This window comes from Phocoena sinus, chromosome 18 (genome assembly GCF_008692025.1).
Source record: "Phocoena sinus isolate mPhoSin1 chromosome 18, mPhoSin1.pri, whole genome shotgun sequence".
Taxonomy (NCBI): Eukaryota; Metazoa; Chordata; class Mammalia; order Artiodactyla; family Phocoenidae; genus Phocoena; species Phocoena sinus.
This window is the reverse complement of record NC_045780.1, coordinates 36,274,684-36,295,538: the sequence shown is the minus strand read 5'-3', so window position 1 is coordinate 36,295,538 and position 20,855 is coordinate 36,274,684. Positions and strand designations below refer to the sequence as shown.

At 31.4% G+C, this 20,855-nt stretch overlaps 1 protein-coding gene across 2 annotated transcripts in view; it reads right to left on the bottom strand.

Annotated features, from left to right (window-relative positions):
- The window catches only part of KLHL1 (kelch like family member 1), a 392,306-nt gene that overhangs the window by 185,258 nt on the left and 186,193 nt on the right, over positions 1-20,855 (bottom strand). For both annotated transcript variants that reach the window (XM_032611318.1, XM_032611317.1), the window contains one exon: positions 13,175-13,371. In XM_032611318.1, the coding sequence (XP_032467209.1) occupies positions 13,175-13,371 (197 nt within the window). The remainder of the gene's footprint in view (positions 1-13,174; positions 13,372-20,855) is intronic.

Below are 20,855 nucleotides of genomic sequence, written 5' to 3'. Positions count from 1 at the left end.
CCTCAAAGAATACCATTAAGAAATTGAAAAGTCAACCCACAGAATGGTAGTAAATATTTGCAAATCCTATAGTTGATAAGGGACCTGTATCTAGAGTACATAAAAAAACTTTTACAGCTCAAAAAGTAAAAGAAAAATAGCAATTAAAAATGGGCAAAAGAAAAAAAAAATGGGCAAAAGAGCTGAACAGATATTTCTTCAAAGAAGATATGCAAATATTCAAGAAGTACATGAAAATATTCTCAGTTTCATTAGGCATTATGGAAATGCAAATCAAAACCACAAGACATCATTTCTCACTAGGATGGCTATAGTCAATAAGAAAGTTAATAAAAAATCATTGGCAAGGATATAGAAAAATGGAACCCTTACACACTCCTGTAGGGAATGTGAAATGGTACAGCTAATCTGAAAAACAATCTGGCAGGATCTCAGAATCTCTAACATAGAATTATCATATAACCATTTCATTCCTTAAAAACCCAAAAGAAATAAAAATATTATGTCCACACAGAAACTTGTATTTGAATGTTCATAGCAGTATTATTGTTAATGGTCTTAATGTGTAAACAACCAAAATTTCCATATACTGTTGAATGGATAAGTAAAATGAGGTAGATCCATACAATTCAATACTATTTGGCAACAAAAATAAATGAAGTACTGGCATGTGCTATAACATAAACAATTCTTGAAAACATTATGTGAAGTGAAGGAAGCCACTCTTAAAAGACAATGTATTGTTTAATTTAATTCCTATGAAATGTCCGTAACTTGAAAATCAATATAGACAGAAAGTAGATTATTGGCTGCTTAAGACTCGGAAGTTTGGCGTGGGGGTTGGAAAATGACTGTTAATAGGCATGGAGTTTCTTTTTGAAGGGATGGAGATGTTCTAAAACTGATTCTGGTGATGGATACACAATTCTGGGAATATACAAGAAAGTGTTGAATTGAATTCACACTTAAAATTGGTGAATCATTTAGTAGGTGAATCATATATTAATAATGCTCTTTGTATAAAACATAAAACATTTGGAAACAAGAAAGTAAAATAGTTTTTCATTCTTCCACAATCATTTACTAATCCCATACTATTATCAAATAATGTTCTACTTGAGGATACATTAAGGTTTAAATACTTAATGATAAAAATGGCACTTATAGGGGCTTCCCTGGTGGCTCAGTGGTTGAGGGCCCGCCTGCAATGCAGGGAACACGGGTTCGTGACCCGGTCTGGGAGGATCCCACATGCCGCGAAGCGCTGGGCACGTGAGCCATGGCCGCTGAGCCTGCGCGTCCGGAGCCTGTGCTCCGCAACGGGAGAGGCCACAACAGTGAGAGGCCCACGTACCACACACACACAAAAAATGGCACTTATCTATATTATCTAGATATTCATTTACATTTCATGGAATTTCAGATTTAACAAGGTATCTGGAAAGTCATAAGGCTGCAAAAGACTACAAGGGATCAGTATGGTCTCAAACAAACTTTATCATTTTACAGTGAATGAGAGAGCTCTCCAGTGGATTGTTCAAAGACACAGTTTCATTAAACATAGTTTAAACTAAGTCTTATAATTTTTAATGCAATTTTTTCCTGTACTTTACCTCCTTTTTTTGCCCTAGAGGTATTGAAACTCTCAAATGTCTCAAATGTCAGCAATCAGGTGATCACAGAAAATTTTGAAGCTAGTTAAAAGTATGGGATTGTTGGCCAAAATTAAAGCAGCCTAGACTTTCAGGTCATGTTTTAAAGAAGGGTTTGAGAAAATATCTAGTTTATCCACCTGGTTGGAGTTACTTCCACAGTGTCCATGCCAAGAATTTGACCACTTTGTTCCTGACATCTCAATCTATCCTTTCACAAATAGTTTAAAAAATAAACTTCAAGGAATGTCACACATTGTAAGACATTATTAATTAAAATTTTAAGTTACAATGGTTAATGTTAAGAATATAATATATATATTATCCTATTTTTACAAAATCTTAGTCGTAGTTTTGAGTTAAAACAACAGAAACTAATATTTGCAGAGAATTATGTATGTTTCATAATCTAATTCTGATATAAGTTATATTGGCTTTTTAAAGTTAATAAAGGGAACTCTAGATTACTATAGTGGTTTTTGGTTTTTTGGTCAATAGGATACATCTATTTTCTACTAATCTTTGATATAGAGGAATACCATTGAATGAAGAGTTGATGGTTAACCTATATTATACTGTTCACCCAAACTGAATCTTGAGGTTAGTAAGTGTTTCATCTGTTGATCTTTCAGAAAATTTCTTTTATTTTGGCCTGGAACCTGAAGCTTCATTAATTCCCATCTCTATGGCCTTGGCCCCCAAAGGATGAATTTACTATTGGAAGCTTACAGATTTTGGTGTTGTTTAGCTTAAGTTATGGTTATTGCCAAGTTTTATTTGTACTAAGCTGGAATACATTACTCATATTTCCGCCTTCTTGAAATGAAATAAGGCAGGGCATTTTATGATTTTAAAAGTAAAAAAAAAAGTGTCAATTTACTATGATGGATTTCAAGTGAGTTCATCAAACTGTCCATATTTTATTCTAAATGCTCTAGTAAAATAATATTCTTTCCTATGCCAAGTGATGTTTCAATCTACCGACAACTAAACCATCACAAATCACTAAAGGCTTTTCACCTATTGAAGCAAGTTGTTCAAATGTATACCACATCGTTGGCCACCTATGAACCAAGCTTTAGAGTCTTTGACAACACTTGAAATTTTCAAATTTTTTTTATATTTAATGACATCTTTTGCTATAATCTTTCTGAAAAGCTAAGAATATACAACTTGCCACATTCTTAGTCCAAAGAAAAAGAAAGTACATTATTGCATCCTCAAATGACATCTGTTAGCAAACAGATGTGACAAGGCAAACTTAACTAATGAAGATGATATCTTAAATGTTTTCTATATTTTCTTTATGCTTTTTCTAGTTCTGTGTCAAATTTGTAAATTTTTATGATATAAAAGTTAATATGATAATGATGAACATAATATACATATGTGGAAAATGTCAATTTTTGAAACCACGTAAACTAGGGTTATTACAGAGTTTGCTACTTAAAATACAGTCTTTCTTCTGATTAATATATGCAGTCAATGCTGATAAAGATGTCTACTTGTATATGTAAATGTATGCATATATGTCTTAATCAGTGACTACATATAATAAACTCTAATTTTAACTTCGTCAATTTTCTTCTAGTTCAACTGCAATACATTTTTTTGAAAAGAATGTACTTTTTCTACATTTCCTGTTATCCTGTCTCTTCATCACTTGTTTATCTTTATTTATTCTTATCCATATACCAGAAGTAAAAATAGAAACACTATTTAATAAATTGATAATTAGGTTATTCTCCTTTCAAATAGAATTGGAGAAGAAACTGAATTCCATCTCTATCCATATATTTGCAAATCTCTTCATGTTCCTTTAACTGTAGAACCAATTAAAATGAAAATTTTCTTTAACAAATGCTTATAGTAGTATATCTGGCTTGAATAATATCAGTCTTAAATAAATCTACTTAGATTTATTATTGATGAAATAGTCCATTTTGTTTAAAATATGTTTAATCTTCATTGTTTTCCAGAACGTCTTTTACTAATTATAAATTATATAGCTCTAACAAAACTAAAATATATTTTTTATGTTGTTCAAGTAAAGATTGTCTTATATAAAAAAATACAATACGAATAATTATAAATACTTATTGGAATAAAGTCCACCACCTAAGTGTACCATTTATTGAATTTACTTAGCTCAGGATCTGAATTTCGTTTATCAAACCTTTGCCAATTTCTGCTTACAATATCATTATTGACCAGGGGATTTTTCCAGAAACTAATGCCTGTGGCTGGCGATTTTTATTTTGGCCAGCCAAAAAAATTAATTCTGTTATTTCACTAACACTTTGCGGGTCATTACATTCAATAGTTACACCTGACACACCTGTACAGTCTTCTAATTTTTGTGAAATGTTGTCTTGAATCCACTCTTCTATAGAAGCAAAAGAACATTCTCCTGCACCGTGAGTTTCATTTTCACTTTCCCTATCAGAATCAATCACTAAGTATTTTTGTCTTTTTGTTGGTCTAATATTAACATCGTCTGAATCAGAACTATATTCTGAAGAACTATCATCTTCTGAGACACTAGTATATATGTTGCTCAGACAATCAGAGAGAGTATCTGCATAAAATTCACTGAAAAATTCTTCTTCACTCAAAATTTCACAACACGTCATTTTTGAAAATCTTACATTTATAATACACATAAGATTGGAACAAAAACTTAACGAAGCAAACTGTGAATGATAATGACAATCATAAGTTGTATAATGAACGCTTGATCAATTTTAAGCTCTAACAACTTCACAAGGTGATGTTAATTGTATCACTCTCTAAAAACGTATTGATACATCTCTGGTCAATAACGTTTGGGTAACAAAAGAAGTATTAATACATCTCCGGTCAATAATGTGCTATTATCCAGAAATTTTTAATGATGATGTGTTATTTTATATAATCTGAAATCATATACAACAATAGGATACATTGGCCCACTATTAATTCTTTGTAGTATGTGCCTTTTCTGTTAAACCACCAGGTTTAATATTTATTCCTGGATAGCATAGTGACCTTCAAAGAAAATGAAATTTAAATATGAATAGCTTTTATTAGAAATACTAAAAATATTAAATATAGACCTTGAATATGAAATAGGTCCAGTGAAAACTTAATTTAAAAATATACATACACAGTAGGTGGAATAATGTTAATTGTTAAAAAGTTTTGAAATAGATGATAAAAAAAGCTAATGAACTCTAAAGATCATGGTACATCCTGTATGTATTTATTTATTTGTACATACATTTTAATAAAGAGGCATGAAAAGTAAATTTAGGCACCATATAAATATTTTTAATTATCACAGAATAGAGATAATATACATCACTTTAAATTATTAATATTCAAAAAATTTCATTTAAGTTGGTAAAGTTTTGACAGTATTTCAAATTATTAATGTGTAAAACTATTCATTTACTCTTTCTTTCAAATATCATTTATCATGTGTCTACAATGAGTAAGGTGCTATCCTAAGAACTAAGAGTATAGCAGTGAACAAGTAAGATGAAGTTTGTGGAACTTATGGAACATGCAGTCTAGCTCTGTGCAGAAAATTTAATACATTAGAGTAACTTGGGATCTGGGAGGAACATCTGATACTCTATTAGAAGTTACTTTTTCCCTTGAATTGTGTTTAGCTGTACAATACATTTCTGAAAAAAAAATTTTAAGGAAATGATCTGCCGCATCTCTATACAGCCCTGTGTACAAAGGGCAAACTGGGCTTCCCCTTAGGCAAGGATTGATTTTAGCATATTTCTTGTGAACAGTAATCGATCCCTCTTCCTTTTATTCCTCTTTTAAAAAAATACTATTAAAGATCTTTAAGCACAAGTATAGTCCTTAACAGAAATGACACTGAGAGAAAAACTGAAAAGGGAAGCATAAAAAAAAAATTAGTTCCATGGTATGTGATTCATTACCTCAGCAAATAAGTATGAATACTTTATAAGATTAGTTCATGATGTGCAAATTTTTGTAATAAAGTGACACTTTCATATACCTACAAAATCAGACTTTTTCACAGGCGTTTAAAAAATCAGAACAAAAGCAAATTATTGATTTCATTGTTGAAGAACTGTGATTTGCAAAATGAAAAGACACTGTAGCCAAAAATTTCTGGTTTTTCCTTCTTCTGACATCACCTAGGAAGCCCTTTTTGAACTATTTTAATAAAGTAGAAATATTGGGACTTCCCTGGTGGTGAAGTAGAAATATTATTTATCACAGAAGGAAATTCTTTACATTAAATGATTGAAATAAACACTAAGGAACACTTATGAGTTACTATGAAAATCCTTTAGATGTGGGTTTATAGGATATTTTTTAACACTATTGTTCCTTCTTGGAATTTTGTTAGTTATATTGTTGCTGCAGAATCAATTCAAGACATATAGCAATTCTATAAAAATTTAAATCTGCTACAATAAAAAATAACTAATACTTTTTTAATAATTTTAATAGTAGATTTTGTGTACATGTGTGTGTGTGTGGTGTGACTTTATAATACAGCTGTGTGCTGAATCTTTGTGTTTTAGAAGTAGCTCAGCAGAAGAAATAAAAATAAAATTAGAGTATGAAAATGAAAGAATTCTTACAATGAATGGAATGTTTTTCAAGTAGATGAATACTATCTTCTTCACCATTATCAACAACAACAAAGCAGAAGGATGCATTTCTTAAAATAGACTGTCTTTGATTTGAGTATGAAAGCCTAAAATGGAAACATATTTGAAGAACATCTGAATAGAAGAAATGGACTGTGCCTAAAATGATCCCTTAAAAAGCTTATAATTTTCATTGGATCCTCTGTGATTATGCTTAATTAGTCTTCAAAACTGTCATAAATGCACATTTCATTGTGGTTATTTTCTAGAATCCTAACAATTACAAAGTTCTATATAGTCAAACTGCAGTTACATGAGTGAATAATTACTTGTTATAATATCACTATTTATTATACATCTCTATCAGTTTATCTGGTGTAATCTGAATATCCTCTTTGTGTACAACACTAAACAATTTAAAGGCAATTTTTAAATTGCCAATTTTTAAAAACTCCTCCACTCAAATCAACTTCCAATCTTAGACAATAGACTAGAATTTTACCAATTCACAAAAAAACTCACAATTTTACCATTTGTGAGTTAGAACACAAATGAAAACTGCCTTTGAAGAGTTGTCAGTCTAATTTAGCAACAAAACAAGTAAAGAAAATCATACACAAAAACAGGACAAGAGGAAATTCCTTTCTATGCAGGCCTCCACATACTTCCTTACTGCTTGTGAGGATTAAGCATTGGTGGTAGTTGGCCTCCGAGCCACTCATTGTACTCACCCAGAACCTTCATTTCTTATCAATTTACAAAAAAATTCTGAAAATCAAATTTGGCTAATTTTCAACATGACATATTTATATACTGACTTAAAATCATTACTCACACCATGTATGTATATGAGATACTCAAAGGACTAACACAAAGTAATGAATGAAAGGAAAAAAAGAATATTCAAAGCAATTTTTAGTACTACTATATCACATAGTAGTCCTGAGTAATATATGGATGAAGTAAACTTTATTTTGACGATGTAGAAAAGCAAAGACATTTAAATTTCATTTGTTCTACCAAAGCAAACTCTAATTTATGACTTATTAGAAGGGTTATTGGTAAAGATTTTTTAAAAACCATGCTGCTGGCTAGAAACCATGAGAAATGTCAGGTATTTCAAAACCATAAACGGAAACCACATAAATAAAGTTTGTCCATTTTCTCTGGCATTGCTTTAAGGGCTATGAAGGACAGGTGAACCATATACAGGAGATTTTAGAGTCTGGACTCTGGAAGGGTCACTGCTCTTATCCTGAGTCTGGAAGGCTTTATTCTCCAGCTCAGAAATGCCTACTTTTCAAAGCTACTGATTGAATATAGCAAACTCTAATTAGTCTTATTGCCACTGCTTCTGACTCTAGTACAAACACTGTGGAATGTTCCAAGTCATGCTGGTAGCACTGAGCAGAAAGTGAAGGTGAAGTGAACAGGGGAATGAAAAAACTGAGGAACAAAATATTCACGGAATTCTTTGGTCTCATCTATGTTTCAGGTTTATAGTGTCTGTTTGTCTCAAGTAATCCATGTTTTGAAATATCCTGGATATCAGAAATCTAATTTGATATACTGGGTAAAATGTAAATTTATTAGCATATTAGATAGAGCTTGAAATCTGTGGTAAGATAGTACCAGGCTTAAATCCCCATTCTAGCATGTTCAATCTATTACTCCTGAGTAGATTATTTAACTTCCTAAGCCTTAGCTTTGCCATTTTTAGAATGGATGTAACATACCTTGCAGGAGTTGTGAAAGGATTAAATTTCAAAAGTGTGTTTAACATGTAGAGCAATGCCTGATATATACTATATACTTAACTTGTGCATCACCAGCACCAGTAGTGCTAAGCATTGACATCAAACAAAATGGCAGAAGCTAAAGTTACCTCATTTTCTCTTTTTCTTTCTCACTCACCCAGTATGTGTGTGTAAATATCCATGTAGACCTCTAATGAAGTACTAACATTATTCTTATTCTTTCTTCTTGATTTCTTCTAATGCCAATCTGGTGATTAGTCAAAATTAAATCTTGGCTCATACTTGCTCAAAAACTTTCAATGTTATACCGTTATTTTAAAATAAAAACACAAATCTATAACAAAGTCTCCTTAACCCTGCAAAATTTTGTTCTGCCAAAATCTTGAGCTCATTGTCTCCACCTCTTCTTTGCCTTTCCCACTATCCCATCACACTTGAATTTCCTTAAACAGAACAAAGCACCTTCCCACCTCAGATCATTGGTACATGCACTTACCTATGTCATGAATATTCTTTAACTCTTCATTTGACTAATATCTGCTTCATCCTTTACAACTCAGTTTTTGCATCACATATTTAAAGAGGCTTTCCCTGTTTCACTCTCCTATAGCATCCTATAATTTTCCTTTGTAGTATTTACCATACATATAATTATCATTCATCGTTATAATTTCTTTGCTCCAACATATTCATCTTGACTGTAAGGGAAACTTATGCCTATTTTGGTCACCATTGTATCTCCAGGCCACCTTCTACAGCTCCTGGTACAGCTCCTAGCAATAAGCAATCACTACCCCCTTCAACAATGAATGCTATGTACAGACATCTGTCTAGGTTTCCAGGTTATAGAAAGTTAAACAAATGCTACCACATTAATGGTGGAAGTAGGTAATAACAACACTTAACAACAAATATATGGTATAAAGGTGGGAATTAAAGTACTCTACAGGATATAAAACAGTGTGAGTTTTGAAGGCCAGGTCACTTTCAGTAGAATATTCAGATATGAGATCTCTATGGAAGTGATGTTTGAGCAGAAAGCTGAATGAGGCAGAGAAAGGATATAAATATTTGGTAGAAGACTGTTTCCGGCAGAAGGAAGAAAGAACAGCACAAAGGTTATCTGGTGATATTATGCTTGTTATAGTCACAAAACAGCAAGAAGATCAGTGTGGCTGGAATTGTGTGAACAGGGAAAACAATAATAGGAAATATGATTGGAAAAAAAGTTAGAAAAAGACCATGGGTAGTCTCATTGAATGACTGAATTCAGGAGTACTGAGAATCACAATTCTAAATATCTATGAGAACTGAAGAAATTAGTTAATATATTAATTTCTGATAGGTGTGATAATTAACAGGTGCTGATAATTTGTTGGGACAAAATGAATCTCAGTGGAAAGAATTGTTCTCTGTTACAAAAGTTTCAATATAGGAGTGAAGACCAGCCATAAAGACATATAAGATAATTAACTGCATAAGAAAATTTATGGTGACATCATATAATCCTAAGAAAAGGAACACTAAGAATTTAAATGAAGGAGAGAATGTCATGAAAAGTTTTTAAATATTTCTTAGGCATGGATGAACTTACCTGGAAACTGAGGGGTTATTTAGAATTAGATACCAGAGATTCCTGACAAGCGAACTATTGTGAGTAAAGTACAAGGGAATTTACAGCACATATTTAGAAGAGATGAAATTAATTCAATGCATTTTTAGAAAAAATGCCCAGGTAGTTGTTCAGAAGTTAGGTGTGCAGAAACATGCCTATCAAAATATGGAGTTTAAACCTGCTATTTGTGGGTATATGTTTAAGACATTGTTGAATTAGGAAAGCAAGCCACTCTGTGTTCTAAGTAAGACAGATTTTGGATAGGGAAATTGAGACCTAAATGGCCTTTGAAAGGGCCGTGGAAGTGAAGGTCAGGGAACTTTCTGCTAATGATCTCAACCTTCTGTTCAATGTGAAACGTTCTGAAAAGCACTGAGTTCCTCAAGAACCTTCCATCAATTGTCTACAGTCTCCCATCAACTGTCTCAGTCTACAGCAGTGAAGCCAATTGCTTTTAAGGGCTCACTTAGAAGTTACTTCAAGTTTCCCTTGTCCACATATCTGCCTGAATCTGCGTGTGGAGAAATAATGGCTTTCTCTCTTCCACCTTCTATACCTTACCTGAATGCCTCTTATGGCAAACTCTAACCCAGAACTGTATGGAGAGAGGATTTCTTAAAAAATGAAGATCCAGGAGTCTCCTCTAAAGGTAAAGCTGACCTTGGAAGGAAGTAAGGCTGATGATCAGTAGAAATAGATAAACCAGCATAGAAAGAAAAATCAAAAGACTGAAGTAGAAGTTTGTACTACTAAAATGAAAAACAGAATGAAAAAACACTTAAATACTACTGTTTTAAATGAAAGCTCATTCTATCAAATACATGAAGATACGTATTTTCATGCCCTGATATTATTCAGCCACATGAACCAAATTTGTTTCAACTTTTCTTCATATGACATGGTTATAAAATGTTTATTATTCTTGTTATTCTCATCTATTTCTGTTTGTCACTCTCTAATATTTTTAAAATGTGATGTCCAGAACTAAGAACAGGTCTCATAATGAACTCTGACTAATAGAGAACTATTTCTTTCAATTATTTTGTTGCTATCTGTATATTCACACAGCCAAAGTTTAAATTAATGTTTTAAAATATATTTCACACTTCTGCAATATTGAGCTTGCAATCAGAATTTTCCAGTATTTTGCACATGAACCACTGCCAAGCAGGGTCACCTCCCCTGAATCAATTTTGGAATCATCACACAAAATCAACAGCTGAAGCCAAATAAATAAGTGAAATTTCCAAAGGAAACATAGCAAAGCATATAAAAAGCAAAGGCATACAGACAGCAAGTTAAGATCTGGATGTTGAAGATCAAGTTCATATCTAAAATATTTTGACAAGGAAATTGAAAATTAGAAAAGAATGTTACTTATGAAATAAGCAAAGAATGCATATTTAGATGCAATAAGTAAATTAACTTAGTACCAGAGGTAGTAGGAAATCTGAGATGATTTGTTACTGAAGTAGTTAAGAAGAAGAAAAAAATAAATTTTTTATTACTAAATTAATTTTTATTACTAAATTAATTTTTATTACTAAATTAATTTTTATTACTAAATTAATAATTTTTTTTATTACTAAATTAATAATTTTGAACTAGACCAGAAGGAACCACTATCCCTCTGGATATTCAGGCATATTGTTCTTTGGCTTAGCTAAGCCAGGAACTCCTAAGAGTAATGAAATGTGCATAATTAAATGACTGCAGTTAGACTTTGATATTTTGGTTGATGAAGTATTTGTTTACATTGATTTTATACGGTTCATATAATTTCAATAGTAGTACTGTGCCCCGTCATGGAATATTTTGAAGAATTTGAAAATAGAATTACAAAGCATATATCTCCTTCCTTTAATTTCTACATTTTCATTTAATTTACTAATCTACTTAACAGATTAAAGAAGAAAATTAAAATAATATTGAGATTCTATCTAAGAATAACAATGAGAAGACTTTTAAATGGCTGACTGTCGTTAGTGATTTGAAAAGGTGTTAAAGCTCAAAATAAGAACTTTTAAATAAATAGCAACTATAAAGCTTAATGAGATTTATTTCATATAAATTCTTCCCTTGAGGTGAAACGAGAAATTTCTATACTTTACAATTGGTTGTTTCAATAATAAAAATCAAATCACTAATAATGTTAATAATAATAACAATAGCAAAAATGGCTAACATTTTATATAGAGATTGCTACATTCCAGGCACTGTATTAAATGATTTTAGAATGATTATTTCTAGGGTATGAAATGATGGGTGTGAAATTGTTGTAACTGATTACTCAATTCTAGAATGGAGATAACATTAAAAGAAACACACTACGAAGTACACATACTTAAAGTCTAAAATTCAAATGACTTTTAATATCTCTTATAAAGCTGTTAAAATACCTACACATATACATAGTTGTGTATATATAGCAAAAAAATAAACAGAAAAATACAAAATAAGCTTATAGTATTTTAGGACTATTAGCTGACTGATATTCAGTCAGTTTAAACTCTTTATGAAAATGGTACAGAAAGTCAAATTAAAAAAAAATAGATCAGTTGATCTATATATCTAAATATTTTCCCTTAGTATACTAGTTCTCAGGAGTTCTGAAATCCAATATTCACTATAACAATAAATACTTTAAATGTACAGTGTAGATATGATTTTTTTTCTCCACAAATCATACAGGCAAATCCATACCTAACATATCATGCTATGATAAAAAGTGTATTAAATAGCTGGAGCTGCCATAACAAAATACCATAGACTGGGTGGCTTAGACAACAGGAGTTTATTTCTCATAGTGCTGAAGGCTGAGAAGTACAACATTTAAGGTATAGGCTGATTAGGTTCCCTGGTGAAGGCTCTATTCTTAACTGGCAGATGGCTATCTTCTCACTGTGTCCTCACATGGTAGTGGAAGAAAGGAAGCAGACTCTCCAGTGTCTCCTCTTATAAGGGCACTAATCTCATCATGAGGGGTCAACCATGATGACTTCACCTAAACCTAATTACCTCCAAAGTCCCCATCTCCAAATAACATCACATTTGTAGTAGGACTTCAACATTGAATTTTGGTTGATAGAACTCAGTCCATGGCAGAGAGGTTGTTAGAAAAATTCAAAAGAAAAACTTTTGTGGCATAAACTTCTAGCTCTTAACTAGAAAGAAAAGGGAAAAAATAAGGCAGCTGTGGAAGTGGATGCAAAAAGATAGATATGCCAGGAGCAATTAAGAAAAAAATCTTTTAAGCACTATTTAAAATCCCAAGTATCAATATCTATATCTATATTGCCTATAAAATGTAAATAAAACTATAACAATAATAAAGTCCATTGTGTGATGTCATTTTTTACTTTGAGATTATTAAATATTATATGGTACATTGTGTCCCATGATAAAAATGTGCCAAAGATGCAAAACTAATTTTAAACTTTAAAAAGATTTTCAACACAACAACAGTAATTATTTTAACCTCTGATAATACAGCTATGTCTCTTTTATTTAAAAATTAAATTTCCTTACCATTGTGTAGCTGTGGGCCACCTTCATTAATTCAATACATCCTTGAGCATCTGCAAATGCTCGGATTCCTAAACAGTTAGATGGATGCAAGAGCTTCATGAGGAAATGGCAGCACACTTCTACTACTTGAGGAAGCTGAAGAAGGGAAGCTGCAGCAAGAAGGTTTTCAATGGTTTCTTCCTTTAATTCCAAGCAACCTAAACATTAAGTGAAAATAATTATGAAACTGTTCAAAACATGAAATAACATGTACCATTCTATTACTCAAAACATTAGTCCAATCTTCTAGAAATGATCTGAATCTAAATTGATAATCAAAATAAATATAACTTATGAAAAGCCAGCAATTGTTTTCAACATCTTGCATTTCTTAGTTTGTGTAATGTTCAGAATCATGTAGTACATACAAATGCAGCTTCAACTAAAATATCTGTATCCTATTGAATAGGAATTATGGTTGTTCCTTTGGTTGTGGATTAGGAAAGAAAAAAAATAGAAATATTTCACAACACATGACTACAAGCTTAGGAGAGCAAAGATGCACTACCATCTTCTGACAATATATGTGTATAAGAATATGAAATACATATGTATGGATAATGAACATATGTATATGTATCTATAAGTACCTGTGTTGTATGTTGCTAATATTGTATTTAACTCATTGTGCCTATGATTATAATTTCCTATAATTTTTCTTTCTTTTTGGTCAGTTAACTTCAAAAATTAAGCTCTTTAGAATTTCCCTTTTTTTCTAACTACTGGAATAACTTATTAAATAATGGAGCTATTCTTGGACTGTTTATAAATCTCATCTGTGAAAACTTCTAGGCTGAACTATTTAGGTTATATTTCATTTAGCAATTCAACACATCTTTAACAGGTATAGTTCCATTCAGATTTTCTATCACTATTGGGTGAGGTTTTCTAGGTCATACATTCTCAGAAATGGTTGATTACATTTTAATTTTTGTGACACAGATGGCTACTCTTCACTAGAAATATCTCCACTCATTTTTCCTGAACACAGGGTCAGGCCACATACTGCCATGACACATGTCAGTGGATGTGTGTTGCTACCACACTGAGGCATTTATGATGTGAGTATGCTTCATCCCTACTCTTGCTCTTCTACCAGCTAACTGAAGACAGAATACAAACCCTAGTGGATAGAGGCTACATGGGGAGCAAGGAGCCTGAGCTCTGAATCCATGCCCAGCGCTATGAGCTTCAAACAGCAATATGCAATGTTTAAACTAATAATACTACCCAAATATACTCCAGTTTATACTTGTGTATGTACTTGAATGCAGTCCCAAGTGTCTAAGTTTGAAACTCAAGTGCAAAACCATAGGGAAAAATAATTGATTAACTTTTATTATTAATATGTTATCATCTAATTTAGAAGGATATTCTTGCCAGCTGAAATATATTTTCTAACTTTGTAATGCTACTGTAATTTTTTCTTAGATCTCTCCTTTTTCCATCATTAGTAGTTATTTTTATGACATGTAAGAGAAGTTGTCTACTTTCAAAAATTCAACTTTCAAGGACAGAATATTTATTAAGAAAAGTCTCATAAACAGAATGCCTTTATTGTTTCCCACACCAAAGTTTTTGTTCTGGATTTTTTAAAACTTACAATAATTTGCAAGAATAATACAATAAGCACTTAAAAACCTTTCACTTAATTTCACTAAATGTTAACATTTTGCTATATTTAACTATATGTGTGTGTGTTTATGCTGTAGTTGCTGAATAATTTGATGGTACTTCTAATCAACCTGTATTTCACCCCTGAATACTTCAGTGTGTCTCTAAGAACAGAGCTTTCTCCTACATAGCCACTCATGAATGTAATTCTTTACACTCACAAAATTGATACAATAGTATTTGCTATAATGCAAATTTCCCCAAATGTTCAAATAAGATGCTTTAAAGATTTTATTTTTAAATTCAGAATCTAATTAAGTCTCATTACATTAACTTGTTATGTCCCTTTAGTTTTCTTTAATCTAGAACAGTTTCCCAACTATTTTGTCATTCACATTTACATTACTGAAGGGTTCAGACCAGATGATTTGTAGAATTCCTCAATTTAGGTTAGTCATATTTTTTCCCCATGATTAGATTTAACTGAAAACTTTTTGACAGGAAGACTGTACAGGTGATGTTGTACCCTTTTCAGTGCTTATATATAGAGAGGTCCATAATGTCAGTATATCCCACTGTTGATGGTGTTAAATTTGGTACCTTGTTTAAAATACTGTCTGCCAGTTATCTTCATTTTAAAGAAACTCTTCCATTTATACTTAATAAGTAATCTGTTGGGTGAGGGACAACTTTGCTTTCAAACATGACATTTCACCCATAACTTAACATGTTTAACAGATGAAGAGCATTATGTTTTATTTATGAGTTTCATTGAAGAATAAGAGAGCAAAGGAATCTAATATTTCAAACTATCACAAGGGATGTGATGAAGAAAAAAGAAAGGTAAAGTGGATGCAATAAATTGAAAGGAAATTAAAACTTTTTATTACATATAAATTTCCAATTAAATTAGCTATCTAAAGTTTAGTTTGGTATAAAAGAGAGACACTATCAATAATAAAAGTTATTAAACTTTCAAGATTCTAAAAAATGCACAAGGACCCTGTTCAGATATTATCAACTAGTAGAACATTGAGTATCATGATCAATTTGACAGAGGAGACATTTGCCAATAGTAATAAAATTATCTGAGGTGTTTATGTTTCGCATTATCAATAACTTTTTCATTCAATAATAATGTCAAACAAAATCTTCATCTGCAGTTGAAGGATTCATACCAGTTTAAATGATTTTAAGACTAATTATATTAGTGCAATTATAGATATATATGTTAAAGTTTATGAATATTATAGTAAACATCAAAATAAAGTATTCTACAAATTATGGAAAACTATATTTTATGTAAACTTTAGCTGATTTACAAAATGTATACCTATACTTATAAAAATAAAAAATATAAAATATAGAGGAGCTAACATGAATACTATAAAATCTGTTATTATTTATAATTGATTATAAGCATAACAATTATATATGTATATAATATATATTAGACCTTTGGAGGAATTTTACCTAAAAGTTTTCAGTAAGATTATCAAGAAGATATTTGTATGCTTTTTAGCATAGATTATATGAAAATCAGTTTAAAAAGGATATGGTTTCAATTAGTATGGTTTTTATAGATTCCATTTTTGTTGTGATTTCAGAACAGTGGGAGAGTGATTTTCTTTAATTTTAATCGATTAGTTATTCTCAATAGCATCTGTGCAGAAAAGAATTAACACAGCAGGCCTGAACTGCTCTCCTTGAAAAGGCCTGCTTGCAAGATTTGCCCTTGACTAGTGCCTGAAAACTTAGATTTCAAGAGGGTTCCCACCATTAAGTAATATAAATGGCTCACTGTGCCTAAACTGTTTGTGTAAGCATTATGGTTTGTGCTTAACAACTGCTTTCCTTCTGGGAGTCTTGAATTTTGGTATATACTAAGCAGAGGTTGCCTATGTGATTAGTCCTCAACAAAAACCTGGGACTCCTAGTCTCTAATGAATCTCCCTGTTGGCAGCAACTCACAGGTTTCGTCACAACTCTTTGCAAAGAAATTAACTGCCTCCTGTGCTATTCCACTTGGAATGCTGACCTTGGAAAGTTGCTCCTGGTTTCCCAAGGACTATGCCCTGTGTACCATTTCCCTTTCCTCATTATGCTTTGAACCCTTTTGATATAACAAATCAGAGCCATTGGTTTGTCTGTATGCTGAGACTTGTGAGCCACCCTCTCATGAATCATCCAACCTGGAGGGTTAGTCTTGGGGATGTCTCAACACAGCATTCTAATTAGAATAGTTGGGGTGATGGGTGATGTTTGAGATATACTGTGCTCATGGGCTGGAAGATACAACATTGCTAAGATTTCAACTGACCCCAAATTAATCTATAGATTTATTATAATCATATTTAAAAATCCCAGCAGACTTTTTGTAGAAATTGCAAAACTGACCTAAAGTTCCTATGTAAATGCAATGACCTAGAAAAACCAAAACAATTTTGAGAAAGAACAAAGTGGGAGTAATGTCACTACCAGATTTTAAGACTTTTTACAAAGATATGGTAATTAAAATTGATTGCTATTTGTCTAAATATAGACAATAGATCAATGGAAAAGGATAGATTCTAGAAAGATTTTCAAAGGCTCAAAAAAATTCAACTGAGAAAAGGTAGTCTTTCAATAATGGGTACGAGCAGGTAGGCATGTACAAAAACTTGTGTTTTAATCTGTACCCCACAAAATATATAAAATTTACTCAAAATTGATCATAGTCCTAAATTTAAAACTACAAATCTTCTCTAAGAAAACATGGGAGAAATACTGTGACTTTAAGTTAGTTAATGATTCCTTAGATAAAACATCAAAAAGCATAATCCACAAGAAAACATGGTAAATTGGACTTTATAAAAATCACTACAAGTGACAATAGTAAAGGAACAAAAAGATGAACCATGAATGGGAAAAAATGTGTGCAAAATCATATATCTGATAAAGTACTTGTATCCAAAATACATAAAGAACACTCAAACTCAATAATAAAATAATTTAATGAGCAAGTGATCTAAGCAGACATTCCACAAAAGAAGATACATGAATGTAAAGTGCTCAACAACATTACTGTTTAGGAGAATGCAAGATAAAAAGCACAATGATATACCACTACATATACATTAGAACAGCTGGTGGAAATGTGAAATGGTATAACCATTTTGGAAAACATTTTTACAATTTCATTTTTCAAATGACTCAGCCATTTCACTCCTAAGTATTTACCCAAGAGAAATAAAAGAATGTGTCAATATAAATCCTTCTACATGAATGCTTATAGCAGATTTATTTTGTAATGACCAAAACCCTGAAAACAACCCAGCCATTCATCAGCAAGTGAATGGATGAAAAACTTGTAGCCTATCCATTTACTGGAATAAATTAGAAAGAACTATTGATATGTGCAACATCATGGTTACTTATGCTGAGTGTAAAATTATGCTGAATGTAAGAAATCAGATGAAGATAACTCTACCATCCAATTTAATTAAAATTCTTAAACATCCAAACTTATCTATTGTGAGTGACATAAATCAGATCATCAGTACCTGAGCATGTGTTAGGGGTGAGGAGACGCAACAAGATGGATCATAAAAAGAGATGACAGATATATTCATTATCCTGACTATGGTAATGATTTTATGTATGTATACACATGTTAAAACATCAAATTGTATACCTTATATATGTATAGCTCATCGAATGTAAATATTCATCAATGAAGCTTTTAAAAAATACTCAAATGTTAACAAAGATGATTTGAATTGACTAGTACCTGTAAATATTTTCTGAGGGCTTTAATTCAAGCTTTACTAACAAAATCACAAAGATAGAATATTATAATTTAGAGAAATTGTGGTTATGTGTACATTTTGTCTTAAGTTTACAATGTACAGAACACATTATTATAGTCATGGAAACTTCATATATACTATTATCAATTTAAAACACTTGACCGAAGTATTTTAAAAATAATCTTATAAGTGTAAACCTAACATGTAAAATGGTGTGTGTGTGTGTGTGTGTGTGTGTGTGTGTGTGTACGTTAGTATATTTACTTTCCCAATCAAAGTGATTCATAGATATTATGCAATGGTTCATAGATATTATGATTCATATATATTATGCAGTGAAATAAGCTATAGGATATATAAGAACAAATAATTATTCAGTCCAAATTCAAATACTGGATCTAATATTGTACTTTATAATAATTTAGATAAAATGTCAGCAGGGCATCTCACCATCCTTTCCTGTTAAAAAAAAAAAGAGAGAGAGAGAGAGAGAGAGAGAGAGAGAGAGAAAAACTAAATTTTCACAGGTTATCTATTGACTAATTTTTAAAAGTTACTTAGTGGTAATTTGGGATGTGAATTTGGAGGATATGAGCATTGTTTGTGCTATTTTTTTCAACTTGGAATATATCCAATGAAAGGATCCATTTGTAAAAAGCCAGAAGGCACAAATGGAATATTAGTTAGTGTTGAGCTTGAATACACACAAATTGAGCTACCTCATGCATGATATATTCTTTGTATCTATAACCTGGTTATTTCTCTGGCAGATTTATATGGTAAAAAGGCAAAAATCTGCTAAGTATTTGACTTAAAATAATCCTAAAAAAAGATATGACTACTGTTAATGGAAAAAATACAGTAATTCTATACATCCACTCAAAGCTAACTTTCAAGGCATTAATATTCACAAATGGCTTTAGACTTACCGAGAGGGAAAATCTATGATTTTACTTTAGGTGACATTGAAAATTGGCTTTAAAATATCCAATGATATTTTAGATAACTAAGGAGCTATGACTATAGTAAAAGAAAACCCTGAGAAATTTTTCTAAAATAATAAGAAAATATTTATAATGTTTCTTGACAAGTCCAGAGGATGAGGCTTGTTGTCCCCAGAACTGATTAATTGAAGGGCTCAACACATCTTTAGGAAACAGCCATCCTTTCAAGAGCCTTGCTGTTTCCTTCATGGTTGCCATAGTTTCAAGCTTCAAATTCAGACAGGAAAACACCCATCAGAAGAGAGAGTATTCCTTAATGCATTGATACATTTCTGTTGCATCAGTGAAGAAATCTTTACTAAAAGTTCCCCAGAACTCTTTCTTTATGTTGCCTTGGCAAAAAAATTTATGACATGAACATGCCTTAACCCAATAATTAGCAATGGGGTAAAACCCCAATAACTGATTTTGACCTTACACGAATTACATTGATAGAAATGAGTCACTCTCCCTTAAGTTAACTGGGGGAATAAGAAGAGACTGACTTTTGAATATGGTACCTCTAATGTGTGCTACATTATCTGCAGTCTCACCTTAAGTAAATGACAAAGCTACTGAGCATTCCAAACACGTATCAGTGGACTCAAACTCTGATTTCCTTCAAGAGAATATAGTTAAATTTACACTATATTAGAATGAAAATATGTAAAATATAATTGGAAGAAAATCACAAAGATTATAGAAGAATATAAATCTGTGCTGTTCATGTTTTAATAGATAAGTTGTATTCTATTAACAACTATGCTGTATAACCATATTTTATGTATAAATTCAGTTATACTGAAAAGATAATGCATTTTACCAGATAAGTGCAAGAACTGCCCATAAAACCCATAAAGTAAATTAAATATTCTCTTTATATATTTATGTCTACCTACCTATCTATCTCTATCTTTAATGGAAATAAAGAGAAATAATATGATACATTAGAATTAAAACAAAGTAAAAAACTGATATTTTAGTAATTTGTAGGGGTTTAAAAATAAACTTTTTCTTAAAATATTTTATTTGGTGACATTGAGTTTATTGAAATGATATTAAATGTGTAAAATCTCCATTTTACAGAAAATGAGACCCTTGTAGAATTAAAGAGCTGGTAAATGATAGCATAGAACTCAAATCTAAAGTTAGCTTCAAAACCTGTATCTTACTACACTGCTTCTTACCATGAGCACTTGGAGAGCAGGTATTGAGTTTTGATCAACTCTAAATCCCTAGCACTTAGCTTAGTACTAG